The sequence below is a fragment of the Rutidosis leptorrhynchoides genome, chromosome 5 (genome assembly GCF_046630445.1).
Source record: "Rutidosis leptorrhynchoides isolate AG116_Rl617_1_P2 chromosome 5, CSIRO_AGI_Rlap_v1, whole genome shotgun sequence".
Lineage (NCBI taxonomy): Eukaryota > Viridiplantae > Streptophyta > Magnoliopsida > Asterales > Asteraceae > Rutidosis > Rutidosis leptorrhynchoides.
The window spans coordinates 4,025,267-4,047,863 of NC_092337.1; the positions used below are offsets into that span (position 1 = coordinate 4,025,267).

General features: G+C 37.2%; 3 protein-coding genes and 1 non-coding gene across 4 annotated transcripts; 2 read left to right on the forward strand and 2 right to left on the reverse strand.

The window, feature by feature from the left end:
- The first annotated feature begins 282 nt into the window (after positions 1-282).
- On the forward strand, positions 283-389 carry LOC139850950 (small nucleolar RNA R71). The gene has a single exon (XR_011760322.1). It is a non-coding gene; the product is annotated as a small nucleolar RNA R71 (small nucleolar RNA).
- Positions 390-6,815: 6,426 nt separating this feature from the next.
- On the forward strand, positions 6,816-8,255 carry LOC139847273 (uncharacterized). Its single transcript, XM_071836940.1, has one exon. It carries the CDS (start codon positions 6,816-6,818, stop codon positions 8,253-8,255), a length of 1,440 nt encoding a protein of 479 aa, XP_071693041.1.
- Positions 8,256-8,674: 419 nt separating this feature from the next.
- On the reverse strand, positions 8,675-11,801 carry LOC139847012 (putative pentatricopeptide repeat-containing protein At5g52630). Its single transcript, XM_071836609.1, has 2 exons — positions 11,342-11,801; positions 8,675-11,189 (listed from the first exon to the last, which is right to left on the reverse strand). Exons 1-2 carry the CDS (start codon positions 11,429-11,431, stop codon positions 9,030-9,032), a joined length of 2,250 nt encoding a protein of 749 aa, XP_071692710.1. The 5' UTR covers positions 11,432-11,801; the 3' UTR covers positions 8,675-9,029.
- Positions 11,802-13,418: 1,617 nt separating this feature from the next.
- Positions 13,419-19,742, reverse strand: LOC139846809 (serine hydroxymethyltransferase 2, mitochondrial-like). The gene is made up of 15 exons (XM_071836344.1): positions 19,464-19,742; positions 19,303-19,362; positions 18,999-19,085; positions 18,679-18,800; positions 18,496-18,572; positions 18,170-18,294; positions 17,970-18,062; positions 17,789-17,881; positions 17,359-17,556; positions 17,156-17,260; positions 17,002-17,067; positions 16,650-16,727; positions 16,412-16,523; positions 16,167-16,277; positions 13,419-13,762 (listed from the first exon to the last, which is right to left on the reverse strand). The coding sequence occupies exons 1-15, from the start codon at positions 19,557-19,559 to the stop codon at positions 13,614-13,616; spliced, it is 1,572 nt and encodes a 523-aa protein (XP_071692445.1). The 5' UTR covers positions 19,560-19,742; the 3' UTR covers positions 13,419-13,613.
- Positions 19,743-22,597: the final 2,855 nt, after the last annotated feature.

Consider the following 22,597-nt stretch of genomic DNA (forward strand, 5'->3'; position numbering starts at 1 on the left):
AGTTTCTTTAGCTCTCCAACTTCTTTGGTGAGGTTTTCTATTTGGTCCGAGAGAAATTTGATGGTTTTATTTTCGATAGGATCAGAGGCGGAAAGCGGTGTTGCTGATGAAATGTGCTCTTCCGTGTTCCAATCGTGATGGTGCATAGTCATCTCCTCGATCAATCTCCAGGCCTCGTTAGCAGTGAATTTCATGAAGTTACCTTGTGAAACAGCATCAAGAGTAGACTGGTTGTTCTGGTTTAGTCATTTGTAGAAGACTAAAATTTGAACAGAGCTCTCAAGACGGTGGTTCGGGCATCTTCGAAGCAAATGTTTGAATCTTTCCCATGCAGTGTAGAGTGATTCATCGTATGCTTGTTGAAAGTTTACGATATCATTCCTAAGTCTGATTTATTTTGATGGGGGAAAGTACTTGATTAAGAAAGTTGCTGTCATTTCCTCCCATGAGGTGATAGAGTTGGGTTCTAACCCCTCGAACCAGGTTTTTGCATGAAGAGTTAAGGAATAGGGGAACAGATACAGACGAACTACATCTTGTTCAACCCCGTTTTGCTTATATGAGTTGGATAAGGAGAGGAATCTATCTACGTTAGAGTTGGGATCGTCAGTTGGTAAGCTGTGGAACCGGCAATGGTTCTGAATGAGTTGTATGATGCTATGCTTAAGCACAAAAGACGCTCCGTTAACCTCTGGATAGAGTATCGGTCCTCCTCATCCTTCTAACGAGGGTTTGGTGATGTCATCGAGAGTGATGCGTGCGGCCATTGTCGAACTATCGGCAGATAAGTGTGGATCTCGTCGGATGGGTACAATGTATTATATCGGATAGAAGAAAGGATGTGTCGGAAGAATTCTTAGCGGTCTAAGTAGCTTAAACCATCCTAAAGGTTCACTAATAAGGAAGTCCATTTTAAACTTTTAATTAATCTAAATTAAGCTAATATTATCTAACCTAACTACGGTAAACAAGTAACTTCTGACAAAGCTAGTCTTAGTCAAAAGGGTCTCTTAAAAACTAACTAATCTAAATAGGCTCTAAATCGTACTACCGCATCCCCGGCAGCGGCGCCAAAAATTTAACTACTCCTTATGATATGCCCGAATCGGACGGTTTATTTATGCGGTGTCGTTAGGTCGCAAAACGTCAATTCACGATATCAACAGAAGAAATTGATTGTTTAATTCATATATCCTGGGCCTAAATCTATTATTCCTTCCTATGGGTTAGCAATGGCAAATATGACCTAGGGTCGTTCCTTGAGCGGTCGAATTTGAAACGGAGCTTATTCAGATAATTTAGTAATTAAGATTAGGTTTGTACACAATTTAGTATCCAAGACTAGTGGCCAGGTACACCTTGTGTGGAGAGGCATGATCCTTTTGGTCCCAATAAATTGGCGACTGTTCGGAAAATCCAACAACCAAGTCCAACCGGTTTATTCTAGACACCACTTTATCCGGAATATCAAATTGTGTAAAGATAATAGTTAGGTTGATTTGATTTATAATTGTATTTAAAATATTAATGCAATATAATTAAAATAAGCTAGCTAGCATGCAACAACTAAGGACAGAGAAGACGTGGTTCACCATGATTTAAGATAACGTAGTGTCGGGATGATTATGAGATACTCCTTGGATAGATATACCTTGGTGTGAACACTAGATTCCCTACTAAGCGGTTTCCCGATTAACATGTCACGAGGAACTAGGCTTTGAAGATTCTGATCGGATGGACTATGCTTAACTCCCGACACTTTATCCGGTTTAAGGATATAAGAGGCCCATCTTGGATGCAATGCATACCTTGGGCGCACGAATAAAGTAGCATAGCCATGTACATATAATATCCAACCTTTCTTAACACCTTAGTGTATCACCCAAATGGGTGGTTATGGTTGTGTTTCGAATTCCTTTCTGTCAATGGTTTGGTAAAATCTAAGGGTTTGTAGACAAATTAGAACATCTGATGGTTCTCAGTCATCTTTAAAGATTTATAAGCTTAGTTTGTATTGTAGTGCGTTAAATTGCCATTTATGACTTAAACCAACTCTTACTTAAATCTACCCAATAAATCCCTTAGTTAACAACCATGTACTAGACTTATAGTGGTTCCATAGCTTCTAACCTTGACCATGCTCAAGTGGTCCTATAGTACATCGACACGAGTCTTATACTCTTGACCAATGTCTTGATCTGGTCCTACGATAATTCCCCATGTACTTTATAGTATTTCCGATGGGTTCATACCTTGACCAATGTATAGACACAGATAATTAATTACCTTTTAATTGTCGACTTTATAAAAGGTTTTAATCACGTTTATTGGTGGAAGGACGATAATAACGAGGTTTAATATCATAGAGAGAAAGCGAGTACGAAACGATGATCATCCCTAACTAACATTATTAAATCATGGCAAACAATCAAGCAATTACTCACACATCATGGAAACAAGCATTTCTAATATTAATAAATCACAAACATCGAACAAGAATATTATAATAAATTAATAAAAGAAAGGATACATGTTACCGAATAATGTCGGCAGAATAACACTTGTATTTTTTCATAATATCCGTAGCGTTACAATGCTTGATAGCTTCTACTACTAACTACATACTAATCTCCTATTGATCACTAGAGAGCGACAATAGAGAGATAATTATTTTCCAAATCTCTGTACTTTTCTCTCTCTAGAATCTAGAGAGAGAAAGTAGAGAGAGAACTAATCTCCTATATATCACTAGAGAGCGACTATAGAGAGATATTTAGAAAGAGAGGTGAAGAATTGGTGTGTGTTGAAATGAATGCAAAAAACTCTTTAAATAGGCAAAATTTTCCTGGCAAACGGCTGGCAGGCCGTTTACCAGGGCAAGCCGTTTTTTGTGCCCGTTTTCTGGCAGGCCGTTTTCCCTTATGGCAGGCCATTTGGCAAGCCGTTTGCTGGATCGTAACTTGTCTTTCACCGTTTTCGCTCTAGAATCTTCGTTTTAGCTTTGTTTTTGACGATTCTTGCGCCCACGCATTCGTAATTGAATATCCTACAACATGAGATTAAGTAAATAAACTTTTCCAAAAATTATAAAATAAGTTATTTAAACGCGAGTTAATCGTCTTAGCCGGTTTTGCTCTTTTTTCATCTGTTTTTAGTGATTCTTGAAACATAGTCTTCGTAATGACATAATCTACCAAATGAAGCAAATAAATGCTTATTTAGATGATAAAGTCAATTACTTTATCATAAATGAGGCTAATATCGGGGGTAAAAACGTGACTATTTAGCCGATATCAATAATAATCAAGAAAAATAATATAGTACTTTAAACCACTAAGACTAGATACATGAGATGTTAATAAATTAGAATGAATATATCAAAAGCAGATGAAACAGTAGTACTAGAAACAGAAACTGGAAGTCGCACATGTTTGCCACGTTGACATGCATGGCAAAACAAGGAAGGTTCCGTTTTATTACAAATAATGTCTTTATTGGAAAGTAAACGAAGAAAAGTATCATTGCCCGGGTGGCCCAGGCGTTGATGCCAAGTAACATGATTGGTGACGAGCAATGGCGAAACCAAGATTTTTTTCACTGGGGGCGAAACTTTTCTTAAAACTGTAGAAACTTTTTTGGGCAAAATATGAAAGTTTTGGGGCAAAAAATGGAGGGTTTTAGACAAAATTTGAAGGTTTGTGTGCAAAATTGAAGGTTTGGGGGCAAACTTTGTAGATTTTTGAGCAAAATTTGAAGGTATTGGGGCAAAATATATATGTTTTGGGGCAAAAAAAAAAAATTTTCACCCGGGGCAAAGTCGAAAAATCCAAAAAATTTCCACTAAAAATTTTAAAATCGACTAAGGGCTAGCGCCCCCTTGTCCCCACTTAAGATCGCCCCTGGTGACGAGAGCTTGAGGACTAAGGGAAGATGCATTAGGCGCGACTAGGTAGAGATCTCTGGTGTTATCACATCGGAGCAGAAGGCGTCGAGTCTGGTAGTCCTTCACAGAAAAACCAAACCGGTCAAATTCAACAGAAACTGTATTATCACGAGTAAATTGACGAACGGAAATTAAATTTTTTATAATATTGGGAGTAACGAGAACGTTATGTAAGTGAAGTAGGAGGTGAGAGGTAGACAATATACTATGGCCAGTGTTGGTAACGGGAATCGAATTCCCGTCACCACCAACTACTGACGGATATATGCAGTCATTAAATATAGTACCTAGATTATTAGCGCTGGAAGTAAGGTGTGAAGACGCACCAATGTCCATGTTTCACCCAGCTGCCCCATAGTCCTGAAGTGTCATGGAACTGAACGCATGAGGAAGAATGGTTGCCTGATTCTGAGCTCATGGATCCACAGTAAATGAGCCATATGAAGTGGGTTGACCTGCGAGGTAAGTATGAGGGCCAACGGGTAATGGGTTGTTGAAACCAGGTGGCCCAATAAGATGTGCTTGCGGCCTGGGATTAGCGAAAGGAAAAGGCCCAAACTGATGCAGACCGTGATTAAATTGGGCCATTCCGGTTGAGCTGTGCCTGGCCTGAGACGTTAGATGTTGCTGTTGGGCTGCGATGATATTAAGAAGCTGGGCTTGGGACATGTTGTTGCTGTTGGGCCGAGGGCCATTACTGTTACTTTTATTATTATTTCTTGAACCATAATTAAGCCAATTGGGCTGATGATGAATAAACCTACACTGATCCGCATATGAGCAATAGCCACGAGAAAAGTTTCTACAAATTGGTGTCGATGTACCTGTAGGTCTGTTGGTTTGTGAAGGCCGAACCGAACCCATCGATTGCGCCATGAGAATAGTAGGGTTGGAAGACGAGGCCGTGTGTTCGGACAAACGATTCTTGCGGTTTTCGGCCATCTCTTCCATCATGAGCATGGAACGTACTGTATCAAGCTTGGGAAAAGGTTCACGATGTAGAATAATATGCTTAGCGTGAGTGTATTTATCGTTCAATCCATTAATAGTGTACATGACAAGATCCGAATCTTCAATGGTTGATCCGAGATTAGTGAGATGAGTGGCAATTTGATCGATCTTTCGAAAATAAGCCTCGATAGTCATGTCTCCAATATCCAAGCAACGAAGCTCGGCATTAAGCTCCATAGTTTTGGAGAGCTTATTGTCTTGAAATTTTTTTGCAAGGAATTTCCACGCATAGTATGCTGTTTGTGTCTCGGAATTCAGCACACGTTCAAGAAGCGATTCTGATATGGTAACAAAAATTTAAGTGGAGACTACAGCAACAGCTTTACGCCATGCTTTTGTTTCCTTTTCTTCAGTTGTGCTAGACCCATCGATAACTTTAGAACGTTAACACTGATGCAATGCGTTGTAAAGAGCTTTTTCTAGTGTGCATAGTTTAGCTTGGCTAGATCAAGTTTACAGGTATAAGATGAGTGACTGAGGTTACTGTATATATCTTGTCATAGGAATTGGTCATGGTGACTTGCTTGCGAAGAAGAAACAGTACATGAAAGCAAGCAGAAAAGAAAAAAAACGAAAAGAATAAGAAGCTGCGGCTTCTTTGTTTTTTTTAGGGTTAATGTATAAGAGAAGCGTGAATATGATTGTCTGATACCATGTTATCGTATCAAATCTTGTGTATTCAAATGAATCGTAATGTGCCTTCCAATGCTTAATATAGACAGATAACCCTAGACTATAAATGGGTCAAGCCCTTACAAAGATATAAACTAAATATGGACCGAAGCCTTGCAGGCTTCATAGTGTCGGCTAACAGGTTCGTCGCAATAAGTTTTTTAAAATTTTCCTCGAAGGCCATCAATTTTGTCATTTTTCGTTGATTTTGACTTTTTACGCAATTTAATCGCTAAGTTGCTATTAAGCATTCTAATTTGTGATTCGCTTAATTCTCCACCCTTATTGGCTAAAATTAAACGAATCCCTCAATTAGTTTGACCTACATTACACAACTCGAAGATCACACATTTATCGGAACTCGCAATATCCAGTCAGTTTTAAAATAATAATTAAAATTTGGTTAAAATAAAAACAAATGGACCTCTAAAAATACACACTTTAAAAAAACGAAGCCTATATACGAGCTGCAGATCAAAAGTTATCATGATCTGAAAATTTTCATTATTTTTTGGTCACAAAAGCACCGTCGCCGAGTCGCAAGGCTCGCAATGCACCTTGCGACTTGCGAGGGCATTGTGGCAAATTTATTTTTAATGACGAATGGTTATAATTCGTTTGAAAAATTGGTGTTTTGATGAATAGCAAATATCAAAAAATATTAATATTGTTTTTATTAGTACAATAACAACATTAAAACTCAATCCCGCATATGCGAGATTGTTTTTATTAGTAGTATACAACAATAACAACTCAATCTCACATAAGTGGTGTATGGAGGAGTTAAGATGTAGATAATCTTTCCTCTATCATATAATAAATATAATAAAGAGAAATCATTTTTTCACCGAGAGTGAAATAACCAAAAGTAAAAAAAGTTGTCCCTCTCAATATTCATTGGTTTAAGAAATCGCTTTCGAATGGACCTCCGGCCAGTAAGTAGGTAAAAAAAGTGTGAAACGCCGTGAAAATAAGTTCAATTTATGCTCTAAACAACAATCAAATCGTCAATAAATCGACGTTTGCTATTGACTCGATTAACATTAACAAGGTATATGTTATATTATAAACACACAGACACACACATCTACCTTCACCACCTTCAAATCAAATCAATAGTCGTTAATAACCACCGTAGGGGGAGATCGTTACCGCCACCGCTGTCATTAAAATTGTTTTTTTTGTAAATATGGAGAATAATAATAATAATACGTATCCGTCTAATTATTCAGACTCAAACACGTCGACTCCTCGTTGTTCCCGTGAAGTTGAATGTGAAACCGCCTCATACGATCAGGAGCAAAACAACCCTAATTATTATTATAAGGTCAAGCTAATGTGTAGCTACGGTGGTAAAATACTACCACGGCCACATGATAATCAACTTACTTATATCGGCGGAGATACCAAAATCCTGACCGTTGATCGCAACATTACGTACGCTTCCATTTTGAATAAACTCAATTCTCTATCCGATTCCTCCTCCTCTTCTTCTTCTTCTTCTTCACCATCATCAGATCATATATGTTTCAAATATCAATTACCTGGAGAAGATCTAGATGCTTTGATCTCTGTTACAAATGATGAAGATTTAGAACATATGATGACCGAATACGGTCGCATTTTCCGTTCATCACTCAAACCGGTCAGGCTTAGGTTATTTATGTTTCCGTTATCTCCCTCCGCATTCGGAGGCAGTGGTGAGAGTAAGACCGGACAGGACTGGTTCGTTGATGCGTTGAACGGCGTGCAAATCTCTTCTACACAAGGATCTTCCCCGGCCTCGGAAAATCCCGATTTCCTATTTGGTTTTGACAAAGGAAATGCTTCGGCGTCCAAGGTGCAGCAGGATGTCACGGCCGTTGTTGTGCAGCCGACAGAACTAGGATCAGAATGCGGCTCAGAGGATAGTAATAGTAATCGGCAGCAACAACAACAGCAGCAGCAGACCGATCCAATTGAAATTCAAAAACAAATGCAACAGCATGAATCACAAAGGATTCAAATTGCAGAGCAACAAACACCTATTAATATTGACCCTAGGACAGCTGCTTATTACGGAGATTACTACGCACAAAAGATTCAACCTCCACCAACAGCCACGGGTCAGATGAGGTACTGGCAGGAACAACAACGACATATGACAATTGGAGGTTATCCAATGTCAGTAGCTGGAACTGACTCTCCGGTATATTTAGTTCCGTCAGCAGCCACTGGTATTTATCCACCGTCTCCTGCAGTAAGAGCTATGCCTCCAGGTCAGATGTTACGTCAAGCAAGTGCTCAAGGTCAGGCTTTCTTTGGAGGGATGCAACAGAGGATGCCTGAAATCTACAGGGAACAGCAGCCGCAGCCACCTGTGTATGGCACAATGACACAACCAAAAGTAGTTGCAACTTACCAAGAACCGATTGGAATGGTTACTAGTAGGCCACAGCCTGAGCTCGGTGGGTACGGGGTTGATGCCATGGGCAGGCAGGTTTATTATACATCTTCCAATTTCTCACAGGGAGGAATGGCCCCTACTAGTTACCAACCGTTGGTTGCTGCTGCTGCTACAACTGCCTCCCCTGCTTTGACACTTACTCAAGAGGGTAAGATGGTTGTCAATCCTAATAAGGCTCCTTAATTTTTTTTTTTTAAAAAAAAAAATCTTTTCTTATCTTCAGTTTATCAAACATTGAACAACCAAAAATTAATGACTACATATAAAATAAATAGGTGTGTATGTGCCTGTTTGGTCTTTATGTTGCAATCTTCCCCGTGCTGTATATAGTTCCTTTAAATATTCAATTTTAGAGTTCACTCTGCGTTTGTTGCATGCTATATGGATACATACATCTATCTATCTTTCGCTTGTAGCTCGTGTTGCTTTAATTTGTATTTAAAGTTTGGTTGTTTGTGAGGTTGTAGGGCTTGTCCTATAACTCCGTGCTTCAGTTGTATATTGTTTTTTGATATCAATATATTCACCGGGTGAACCCCTTTTACCCAAAAAAAAAAAAAAAAAAAGATGGTTTTTAGTCACAGCCGACCAACCACTTAAAATTGATTTTTTTTGCTGACCCATCAATAGTCAATAGGTAGATGTATAAAAAACCCTCAACTTCCTGAAGGCTATGTTAGGCATATTATTTTTTGAAAATTGTACAGAGATAATGAAATGGTTGTCACGCTAAACCAAATTCTAATTATTCTACTTTCATGAATGTGAAGTAAACAGATATGTGATCCCTGACCGTTGTATATTTTTTATGCACCATCTCCTTGATCTTACAACTAATTATATAAGTTAAAGATGATGAAACAACAAAACAGTAGCCTACTCACAAAATTCAACTCATCTTGGTGGCCCAAGACTCCTTCACAAAAGTCGCAGCACTTAATAAGTATATGAACCGAATCACAAAAGACTACCAAAATCCCCACACGAACACTTGCCATAAACAAATCTATGGAGTCGTTTACAGTCTCTTACCATGATTTCTCTATCAGTTAACATGGAGACACACTTGATAAAATTGTGACAGTCTCTGCACATACTCATACTCTTAACAACACAAATCACTGCTGGTTTCTGAATCTTCAACAAGCCAAATATCACAGCAAACTTTTCGCTGTGGTGAACCTTGGAAAATTTTGGTTCTTCACCCTCAATTTCTTCGTTTTCAGGTATCTCTAAGTTCTCTTGCCACTCATATCCAAGATTTCTTGATTTTTCAAGCAACTCTCCCAATAACACATCAACTTCTTGACACTGAGAACATGACTTATCATCTGCTTTGAAGGAATAAACCTTATCTTTAATGATAATCCAGCTCCAATCTTTCAACTTCCTAACTTTTTCATCTTTCATAGCTTTCCTTAATCTTGATACATCCTTCCATCTTCCTGCCGAGACGTACATATTCAACAGCATAATGTACGTCTCTTGATCTTTTGGGTTGAGACTAAGCAACTGTTCAGCAGCATAAAAACCCAACTCTAGATTCCCATGACTTCTGCAGCCTGCAACCAACAGAGACCAAATAAACTCATTGGGTTCGAATTCCATCTTCTTTACGAAATCAAACCCCTCTTCTAACCTACCTAATCTCACAAACATATCGATAATGCAACCATAATGATCCATAACGGGATTGATCTTATATTCGTTTTTCATCATATCAAAATAAGCTAAACCCTCATCCACCATTCCTGCATGACTACAAGCTGCAAGAACACCAACAAACGTTACCTTGTTTGGCCTATCGCCTGCTAATCTCATGTCTTTAAAAAGATCCAACGCGTGTTGAGAAAGACCATGTTGAGCGAATGCCGTTATCATGGAAGTCCAAGAAATCAAAGTTCTTGAAGGCATCTCGACAAAAGCCTTACTCGCCCCCTTGATGCTACCACATTTACTGTACATGTTAACTAGAGCCGTCCCAACAACAACATCTGACAAAAAACCAGTTTTTATGGTTTGAGCATGGATTTGTTCTCCTTGTTCTAGAGCCACAAGATTGCTACAGACTGTTAACACACTAGACAGAGTGAAAAGATCAGGCTTCAAGCCGGATCTTTGTAATCTTAAATACATGTCAAGTGCCTCGAGTCCATTTTGGGACGCTGCGAGGCTATTCTCTGCGACATCCATCATCTGGGCATGGCCTGCAATGATGGCGTTCCATGTTACTAAGCTTACTTTTTTCAATCCATCAAACAACTTTTTTGCTTCAACAAATAACCCCCCTTTTAAGTACAGATACATGATAGAATTCGTAACAGGCAAATTAAATTCATACCCGAATTTGATGCTCAGCGCATGTACCTGCAAACCGACATCTATAGCCTGCATAGTGCAACACAAACTTAATACACTCGTCAAAATGAATTCATTGGGCTCGATACCCTCCTCAAGCATTGCACTAAACAAACCCAAGCCGTCTGCAGAATTCCCGTTATCACCACAAGCAGAAACGATAGTCGTCCAGGAGATGACATTCCTTTCCCCTATCCTCCAAAATGCTTTCATGGCAGAATCCATGTTGCCACCACATTTAGCGTACAAGTTACATAGAGAATTCCCAATGCTCGTGTCATACTCAAGTCCATATTTCATAACATACCCGTGAACCTCCTTACCTAACTGGACGTCACACAACGCAGAACAAGCATTTAACACAACCCCGATGGTGTAATTCGTGGGATACGATCCAGTTTCCAACATTTGTAAAAACACACGGATGGCTGTTTGAGGCTGAGAGTTATGAACATATCCGGACATCAAAGAAGTCCAAGTGACAACATTTCTTTTAGACAAAGCATCAAACACCTTGTGTGCGTCTTCCATGGCACCGCATTTCCCATAAACGTTCACAAGAGACGTCATGACAAACAAATCGTCATGTGTCCCTGATTTCACAATGTGACCATGAATCATCTGGGCTTGTTGAAAGGAGTTATTTTGGACGCATTTTTGTAAAAACGGGACGTAAGATGAAGATTCAAATTGGGTCAAGTCCAAAGTTAATGCATCAAACTCTTTATTATCCAGATAACTGGTTGACCTGGAATATTTCTGTTAACAAAAGACAGATAAAAAATAAATGAAATAAAAAAGTGTGTACAGATTTGATGACGTAATTAAAAAATGAAGCATAATAGAGTAGAGTAGAGTAGAGAGAAAAGAATGATACAGTAAGAGAAGTAGGGAAGGAGGTCAGAGCAGACCTTTTGGAGGGAAGGGAAATGGAAATTAGCGGAACTTTTGTTCAACTCCGATTCGAGTTTGACGATTACAGCTGAAGGTAGAGATGCCATGATTATTTATGATTATGATTATGGATATTATCTGTTATACAGTACTTGGGACTAATTTCTCATTCTTGTGTTTCTTTCTGGGCTCTACTTGTATTTTAATCTTAAATCTTAAATAATATAGTGTGGTGAATGGATAGATGGATGAATGAATGGTTGCAGTTCACGTTATCTCCCTCGTTGATAATCCCTCGTTCCCACCACAACTCTTAACTTACTTTTTGCACATATTTTTACGAAATCACACTAAGTTCATTTTTCACCAATTAAAAATCTTCTTTCTCTAAACTAACCTCTTCTCATTGGTTGAAATACAAAATGGACACTTGAAATGAAACATCTCAAAATAGAAATGTGAACACTAGTGGGACGGAGGGAGTATATATAGTAGGAATCACCGTAGTAATCAATCTAGTAAAACCAACATAAATATTTGTTGTACGTGTTTATTTCTTTTAAATACCGACTCCATAATCGATGAGTACAAAACAAGGCAAATGGTGCACATGTAGATACATCTCTTTTTTTTTTTTTTTTTTTTTTTTTTTAAAGCAGATAACTCAAGGGACTTAACCACCCACGTGCTCATCATAAACTGCCCCCAACTGCTGTCCAGGAAGAAACCCAACCCCCACTACCCCCATAACGTTGCGTGAGAAAGACACCCTTGAGTGAAATTTAAGCGTAAAGGGGCAAACATCGTGTGCAATATTGCACTCCACGGAAGTCAAACTCCTGACCTCTAGCTACATGAGCCAGAACACAAGTTTAATAAAAATTTTAATTAACTCTAAATTCTATATATGTAATAGTATGTATGTCGACGGTAAATATGTCACCTGAAACGACCAAACGGGAACCATGGTAGCTAATATGTACCCAGAGAGAGAGAGAGAGAGAGAGAGAGAGAGAGAGAGAGAGAGAGAGAGAGAGAGAGAGATCTTATCATCTTAACCACAACTACATATATTGATGATTTTTAATTGCTTGCAATTTATTACTGTAGTAGAGCAAATATAACATTGAATTTTTTTTTTTTTTTTTTTTTTTTTTTTTTTTTATACTCAGAATTATTACAGCAGTCCACTGGATCAAACATCCAGGAATATCCACGAGGATGAACTCGACTATACAACAAAAATTCATATGCTAGACTCAACTATAATACAAAACATTCGCATGCTAATTAACAAGAAGTTAAGTATAACATTGCAATTAAAAAAAAAAAAAGAGCAAGTATTAAATTACGTCTAATTTGATGCCAATAAAATTTCTAAAACTGTTAAACAAAAACTCACAGCAATCTATCTATCTATTCTATCTATTAAATTGGTGTTTTGGGTGAGGTCATCACTTGCTTCTATGAGTTGTAACTTTAGCTTCTAGGAGTTGTAAGAGTAAAAACAATAATGTCACATGTATTAAATTATTTTAATTTAAATTAATTAAATGAAAGCATGCTTTATGTGAAAAATACCTTTTTACACATATCAATACATACACTCCTTGTTTTTCAAACAACGTAAATTCAATTAAATACAAGTACTTCACCCAATAGTGAATTAACTTAATACAATTGAGATGAATTTACATGGTGAAGGCCATATCCACCCAATTAAGTATGTGCCAAACAAAAAACACAGTATATGTAAATTAACATTAAGATACTTAGACCTAACTTAATCGCTTCTTTAAATTAAGATTATCTAGCTTCTATCTCACACATTTCTTTCTTATGGTATCTTGAAATTTAAATTTAATGAATCAATATTGCTAATGCCCTCAAATATCTACCATAACACTTCAATTTTCCGTATCATACATATTCAAGAACAAATACATTTTTTATTCCTTTGTCTTTCATTGTATTCATATAAATTTTTTGTTTTGTTAGTCTGTTACTGCTCAATATTAGTGTTGTATTAACTATTGTAGTGTTGTAAAGTTTTAGGATACGAGTAATCTTAAACATTCAAGAATTGGGATTGTTTTCGTGCAATAAAATTGCTAAAACCATATATCAACGGGTTAATGACACTAATATTATGATGTAGATATCTTCATCAAACCCGTGAAATTCACGGGTCAATGAACTAGTTACTTATATATTTGCTTTTTCAAATCAAACAACCACAATCAATCTTACAACAAAACCATAATAAAAACTTGGCATATATCTGTTGAATTAATCTTTGTACTTCATTGTTTCCTTCTGAAACCCAATCGTTGGGAACTGTTTAGCATACTCCTCCACCTCCCCCCGAATCTTTTTTATTTCAGCTTCAAATTTCTCAACTCCATTCATGGTTGCTACAAAGTCCTTCAACTTGGTTCCTGATATCAACATTTTCATTTACACAACAACAACAACAAACACCTTCATTTCATTACCATTACCATCCCATTCCTACAAATTATAATTCTCTTTTATTTACTTCAATTCAGATGTCAAACCTAAAACCCTTGTTACTCAATCATTCATTTCTTACAAAGCTATTCCTATTACACAACACTGACGTCTTTCTTTCATCTCTAGGATTGATTTATGACATATATCTGTCCGTTTAAAGCATCAAATTATCATCATAACTTAACCACCTTACAACAGACAGACCAGCCGTTTATTCTGTCGGCTTTTGAGGTCGAGTTTCTAAGAGCACTCGGTGTCCTCTACAAAATCGACCGTCCCCCCTAAATCGACGCCGGGATCGACGGTCGGTCGACACCGGCACGGCGTCGATCCCGCCGTCGATTTCCAGCCTCCAAAAGTCGACGGTGAGTTCCAACGGCTGAATTGTTTGAAATTTTAAAAAACTAGCCGTTTAACGGCTAGTTTTGGTATTTTTTTTTTTTTCTCTTTTTACTCTATAAATAACACTACATTTTATCATTTTAACACACACACTCATTATTCACCTTTCACCACATTTTATCTTTATTCATCAATTTTTTTATCTTTTTTCCCAAAATATGTCGTCGTCTTCGAGTACTTCCGGCGACTCGTTCACAAACTATACACTAAACGTACTTGAAAATTTATCCGGTGAAGAAGAAGTTAACTCACGTCGTTATATACGTCGAAATCATTATGAAGCACATGATCGTTTGATGGACGATTATTTTAACGATGGTTGCAAATAATCGGCTGATAATTTCAAACGAAGATTTCGAATGCGGCGACGTGTTTTTCTTAGGATTATGAATGATATTCTAAGCTACTCAGCAAATCCATTGCCGTATTATTTTAGATGGTTTCATCGAAGACAAGATACACGTGGTAAGTGGAGTATTAGCCCACATTTGAAGATGACAGCCGCGCTACGTCAGCTAGCATACGGTTATACACCGGATGCGTTGGATGAGTATCTTCAAATGTCTGAACGAGTTGCTCGGGAATCTCTACACAACTTTTGTAGGTGTATCATTGATTTGTATGCTAACGTGTACCTAAGAGAGCCTACTTTGCACGACATTCACCGTTTGTATGAAGGTCATGAAAGGATTCATGGTTTTCCGGGCATGTTGGGTAGTATAGATTGTATGCACTGGGCATGGGCAAAATGTCCAGTTGCGTGGAGAGGACAGTATATGCGAGGTGATCACAGTCACCCAACTATTATGCTTGAAGCGGTCGCCTCGTATGATAATTGAATTTGGCATGCGTATTTTGGTGTTGCGGGTTCAAACAACGATATTAATGTGCTAAACACTAGTGATTTGTTCAACTCAATGCTTAATGAGGAAATGCCTGACGTTCCTTATCAAATAAACGGGGTTCATTATAGCAGGGGGTATTATTTAGCTGACGGTATTTACCCAACTTGGGCGGCATTTGTTAAGGGATTTTCAAGTGCCGTTGACGAAAAACGTACTTTACAAAGAAACAAGCGAGCGCTCGCAAAGATGTTGAAAGAACGTTTGGGATCCTACAAGGCCGTTGGCATATTCTTCAGCAACCCGCACGAGCTTACGAAGTGAATATAATGAGACAACTAATGTACACGTGCATCGTGATACACAACATCATTATCGAAGACAATGGATACAACCTTGCTGAGAATGATTGGGTAGTTGAGCCCGTCCAACATATACAACGTACGTGGATCGATAGGTGTGACGCTCGTGCAAGAAGAACAAGGGAGTTACGTGATAGAGAAGTGCATGAAGGCATACGATCTGATTTGGTTGAACATTTGTGGGATCTTCGTGACGACTTATGAATTTTATTACGTACTAGTTTATTTTATGAATTTTATTAAATGTAATGATTTATTTTATGAATTTTAATAAATGTAATAGTTTATTTTAATAAATGTAATATATGAAATAGTTTATTTTATGAATTTTAATAAATGTAATAGTTTATTTTATGAATTTTAATCAATTATTTAGTTTTTATATTATATTAGTTAAATACAATATTTAAAAATCAATTTAAAAAATAAAAAATGGACACTGAAATTGACACTGAAATGGACACTGTGGACACCTCCACCTTACACACTGTTAGTCAATTTCAGTGTCAAAAATGGACACTGAAATTGACACTGAAAAATCGACATGGACACCTCGTGCTCTAAAAACTTGAGTCTTTTTCATCAACTTCAAAATGGTTATCAACTTTTCAATAAAATGTCTTCGATTTCTTCTCAACTTTAATGTTAAAAATTATTTATGTCCGTTGACCTAAAAAGTCACAAGCTAGTTATCTTTTGTTAACAATATAGTAACCTCTTACCTGTGGAAGCATCCTTGATTTTCAAGGCTAACTTTACTGAAGCATCGAATAACTCTGCAACTTTGACAAAATCAGCCTCAAGAAATCCCCTAGATGTTAGAGCGGGAGTACCTAAACCATACGATAAGAAGAAATAACTTCTTTCAAATTTTAAAAATCAACGATTTATTTGATTCTAGTAAAATAAAAAATTAAATGGAGATTATACATGTAAGATTTAAAAAAAAAAAAAAATTGAAATTTACCCATGCGAATGCCACCAGGTACCATGGCAGACACGTCACCAGGAACAGTGTTTTTGTTGGCAGCAATATGCACCAACTCCATAACCTTTTCAACTCTTGACCCATCAATACCCTGTATTCAAAATGCATTACAAATACGAACATCATATAGATAACACTTGATTATATTCTAAGTTTCCATTGGTACAGAATGTTGTAAACTAGAAACTGATGAAAAGTATTGTTGACTGGAAAGTACCTTGTCTCTTAAATTAACCAAGACCAAGTGGTTATCAGTTCCACCAGATACAAGAGAGTATCCCTTCTCTATCAAACTCTGCAAAATTAACAACATGCTATATGTAAGATTCAGTCCAAGTCTATTAAAAATCATTTTGCTCCATTCAACATTTGTACTTTCTTTTTATTTTGGGGTCTTATCTTTATTTCTCTTATAAAAAAAGTAAATTGGGTCAATGAACGCACATTATCAACTACCACTTGATTAAAAACATCGGATGTAGGTTTTGTCTATTTTAGTTTGTGGTCTCAAACTTGTTATACTTATGTTAAGCATGCAGAGCTCACAACATTAATGTGTTCATTTAAACCTGCGAGAATTTCTTGCAATTGGCAACAACTTGTTCTTGATATGCCTTGTACTCTGGCGTTGTAGCCTATAAAGCAAACAACATTATAGTTAAAGTTCAAATCAATCAGCTATCGGTTATACCAAATAAATGCATACTGAAAATAGCAAAAAACCTGCTTTAATGCAACAGCTAAACCAGTGATAGTATGATTGTGTGGACCTCCTTGAAGCCCCGGGAACACTGCTTGATTGATTTTATCTTCAAAATCATACATCACCTACATATCGACACATACTTAAGAGCTAAACAAGAAGAAACAAATTAATACGATGAAATTAACAAATACTGATTTGTAGTAAACTAGCAAAAACCCACTTCTTCTCCTTTCTTGTTAATCTCTTTTAGCCCCTTCCTGAAAAAGATCATTGCTCCACGTGGCCCACGTAGTGACTTGTGTGTCGTTGTTGTCACGACATCTGCATATTCAAAAGGTGATGGTAGAACACCAGAAGCAACCAACCCACTAATGTGTGCCATGTCAGCTAATAGAACCGCTTTTTGTTTGTCACAAACCTGTGGATAATGAGGACGAAGATTTGGATTTTTCGATTCATAATCACAAAAATTAAACAAGAGCCTATTTCATTTCAATGCTTTATAAATATAAATGTAAAGAAGCATGTATGCTAGGCCAAATTCTTATGTGTTGTAACTGTGCTATTGAAATATGGTGTCTATCAGGCGATAGGAATGTGCTGGCTTTTGAGGGTAGAATATTATTACTACATTTAATTTAATAATTTACCTTGCGCATACGAGCATAATCATATACCCGAGCATAGGCACTTGCACCAGCTACAATTAACTTTGGCCTAAAAAGCACAGCACTTTTCTCCATCTGTAACATACAATCAACTTTTTCATAAGAACAAACAAAGAAAATCTCCACTGGAACAAAAACTAGCATGCTAACTTTCATAGCTTACTTGATCATAGTCAATATAACCTGTACTTTCGTTCAATCTGTACGGCATTGTCTCAAAAAATATTGAGACAGCTGAAATCTTCTTTGTGTCGGTCTGAATAATAATGGGAAATAAATAAAAGAAGTCAAAATGGAGTAGTTATTTGGGTAACTTGTTATACAGTATGACCCAATTAAGCTCCTTCACGAACTGTGCACCACCTGATAACCATGTGAAAGATGCCCACCATGAGGAAGATCTAGCGCCATGATTCTCTCGTGAGGTTTCAAGAGAGCGGTATAAACTTGAAAGTTAGCAGGTGATCCAGATAGTGACTGCACATTGACTGCAAAAGAGATGATGGGTAAGATTATGAGAAGCGTCGTACTTGGTTATTGTTGCAAACAAACCAACATACTTTGCGGTATGCATCTTATTTTTGAAAATCTGTTGGTAAATAATGCAGCGTTATTTTGCGTTACTGCAAGAGTGATGGTGTGACTGCAATTGAAAAGTGAGTTGAGATTTGATATAGTATTATTAGTACCTCCCCATTTAGCAGGATCCAAGTTAAAAGCTTCCAGAGCATGCTTCTGACACAATCTCTCAGCCATATCAATGTACCTTTGAGTTGACAAAGAGTATGTAAGACAAGAATGAGTGTTTGTGCAGCTAGATTAGAAGAAAATAATAAATTAAAAATAATAAAAGGAGGAAGAGGTGGTCATACTGATTTCCTCCATAGTATCTAGCACCAGGATAACCTTCACTGTATTTGTTGGTCATTACTGAGCCAACGGCTTGCATGACTGACAAGGAGGTGAAATTCTCAGAAGGAATGAGCTCGAAACCCTATTAATGATTACGTTAATTATTATATAAATTTATATTATTATGAATATATATTGGCAGGAATTGTAAGATGAAAGAAGACAAGAGTATATGTGATAATGTTGTGTTCCTTTAAAAAAAAAAAAAAAAAAGAATGTATGTGATAGTTGTGTACAAGTGTTAGTAAAATTAATTGAGGGAGGGAGTCGGAAAAGTGACCTTCCATTGCCTAGCCTTTTCAAGCTCAATGATATCAGCTATTTCAGGATCTATTTCTTCCAACGGAGCATTCAACTGCTTCGTCCACTATATATACACACATCACATATATCACATCCCAAACAAACAAACAAACAAACAATTCATCATCAGATGCTCCGTACGGACTATTTCAAATGATTAAGTAATCTATCTATATGGATCTTCTTATAATTAATTTAACTGATTCATTGATCCATCATTCAAGTAAATTTAAAATAAAAAAAAATAAAAAAAAAAGAATAAAATGATAGAACTAACTAACGTTAATACGTGAAGCTTCAATGTCACTAGCTGCTGCTGCTGCTGGATTTGGCAACGAAGACTAGGGTGGTATAATAATTTAAATTAGTCAAAAATTATAGATATATATAGATTCAATCAATGCAATGTAAGAAATGAAGGAATTAAAAGAAATAAATGAACCATGTTGTAATAGAGAGGAGATCCACTGGATAGACGACGAGTATTGAGTAGAAAAATGCGGCTGCTGCGAACTGCAATCGCCATCGCCATCGCCATCTTTATTAATCCAATCTTTCAATTCAATTCAATCTTGTTTAAAACAAAGTTAAAAGAAATAGATATAAAGATGGATCGGATCGGATCGGAATATTATTATTATAGGGTCTGGTTTTGGATGATTGCGGGGGACTGAGTGAGTGGGTTGGTGGGTGACGACTGACGATGTACCTAAAATTCACAAACTCATTTTCAATTTTTCTACCAGTATACTATTCCGTAGTTTATACCCAACAACCAACATAGCGGATTTTTTTTTTTTTTCTTTTTTTTTTTTTTGTCAAAAAGCAGGGAACAAGTATATAAATAAGGCTAGCCATCAAAGTGTTGCCTTAGCCCATTACAAAACTTGCCCTCTAATATCCGTTATAAACTTGGACTAGAGGCTAGAAGTAAGATTCACGTATTACAAACAAAAAGTTGGAGGCTAGAGAATTCACACATTACATGTAAAAAGTTTAAGGTTACAGTAGACATCGATCTACTATCATTGACGTATAAGCCGACCTTAGGCTAAAGTAGAACTCACGACTTCGAGTTCCAAATGTAAAATTGGTATGGGTAACATAACTTTGTGTGTAATTCCAATTCGAACGATTTAACCTTGATTTTTATCACGTCTTTACAACCCGTACCCGAACTCCAATCTTGTGTAGATAGATGAGGGAAAGCGGCATAATCCACCAAAACAAACTCACTCACTTTGTATTCGAGACAACGCTTTCATTGACTATTACCGTATGGCTACTAAAATCGAAAATGCTCCATCTACTACAAGTGTTCATTACATTGGATTCAGTACATTGAAACAATTATATCCTCTACTAATAGATCATGAGATGATTCAGCGAGTATCAACTCGTATTCGGATGAATTGAAGTCGAGTAAGGGGAGCTCTATATACACAACCCAACCTGTTCTTGATTATTTAGTTTACTTTCAAATTTATAGCTTAATATTACTAGTAGAACTCATGTATATGTCGGATCTAAGATCTTGATGTAACTTTGGTTCATCAAACTACATACAACTCTTAAGTGAGTTGTGCTACATATCTTAGACTTACACTAGTGTTATGATGGTCAAAACTTGGTAAAGATGATGCAAACCCATCAACGAGTTGTACACTTGAAGCTATACGCATCAAGGATGAGAACCGTGATGAGTATCAAGCACCAAGAACCCACCGGAACACCTTTCTTACTGTTTCTGGAACTGATCAGACTACCTGGGCTACTGTAAAGTTGATTTTCAGATAGTTCAGTTCGAGTAGATGATTTTCCATTTAGACCTTGTCTTAATCCGAGTAACGTTTTAGGATCTATGGCCTCCCGAAAATCACTACACCCTATTAATGTTGTGCTAAAATTTCTGACCTACTCGCACTTAAACCGTCACCACGGTCAAACGAAGACGAGTTTGGTTCTGGAAATTGGTCAGTACCTAGGGGACTCATATACAGATCGATGGCCACTGGTCTCACCCCATTTCAGTTTGTATAGAAGCCGTGGAGACTGAACGAAGTCAGCCTTTATTTCAAACCCTAGTCTTGACTTAAAACTTACTTTACGCTTTTTGTTTAATGATGAATGATGATGGTACTTAAGACCTAATTTACATACATTTAAACCTTTGGGAACGATTTACTGACCTAGTAACTTTTGACTTAGGTTGAGGACCTTCCGGACCAACCATTTGCTTACTATTCCCGTGTATCGACTTTTACTACTTTTCACTGTGAGTTATAGCATCCCTTTTTACTTTAACTATTTTGGGAACTGAGAATACATGCGCATTTTACATTTTACATACTAGGCACGAGTACTTAAACTTTATATATGTGTGGGTTATACAACGGCATAAACTTTCCCCTTAGCTCGGTAACGTTTAGTCATTGGTCTTTGAACCGGTGAACGCGAATCTTAGATATGGATCCATAGGGTTTGACATCCCCACTCGGGCTAGTAGCGCTAGCATTTAACGGGTGTTTAATACTTCGTAAACATACACACTCGCCAAGTGTACTTTTAGGGGGTGCTATTTACGTTAAGTTAGTTACCAAGTGCCCACGGTTATACATATACTTTTCATACTATTTTGAAACGCTGTTTGAAGCACTGAAATCTCGTGGCCTACCTCAAATTACTGTTATACTTAAACTATAGCTCACCAACCTTTGTGTTGACGTTTTTAAGCATGTTTTTCTCAGATGCTTAAGGTTTGCTTGCTTCCGCTGTACTAGTCATGCTTTGTAGACACCCGCTGCGTTTATTAGAGATGTCACCGCATGAAACGTTTATTTTGCATTCAAACTATATTACTTTTGAAACGATGTATTTGTAACGACCTATGAGTCACGTACTATTATTGCTTGCTATTCGTAGAAGCATACTTTTGGTTGTTAAACATTTGATGTTGGTTAAAACGTCACCTTTTATCATGAATGCAAACTTATTTTGAAACAGCATATAGTGTTTGACCTTGTAATGATCCTTTTGTTGATGAATCATACACGATGGTTTTGTACTGGGCATCACATTTGGTATCAGAGCATTGGTTGTAGGGAATTAGGTTGCATTAGTGAGTCTAGACCGGACCGAGTAGGATTCACTAATAGGACTAATCTACAACTTGCTAGTTTACTTGTTTCTGCGGAATTTGCTGCATGCTGATGCTTACTTTTACTGCTATATGCTGTATGCTACTACATGATTTCACTACTGCATGCTATTATCTATTTTCGATTGCATGATACTTGTCGTTATTGCCATACTACTTACTGCTATAGATGATCTAGACTGTCGTAGTTACTTTGCCTAATACGTACTTGCTTTATGACTTACTGACACGAAAAAAGTTATTTTTCCTTGTTCAGATGTCGGATATTGCACCTGCTATCATTTTGGAGAGCGACTCGGACTCATCCGCCACCTCGCCTGCCATTGTTGACGATTCTCAGATCCCGTCGTCGACACCCTCCAGTGACTCTGGCGCTTCATCCTCTGGAGCCAGTAGCCATGCACCCGACCCAGCGATCA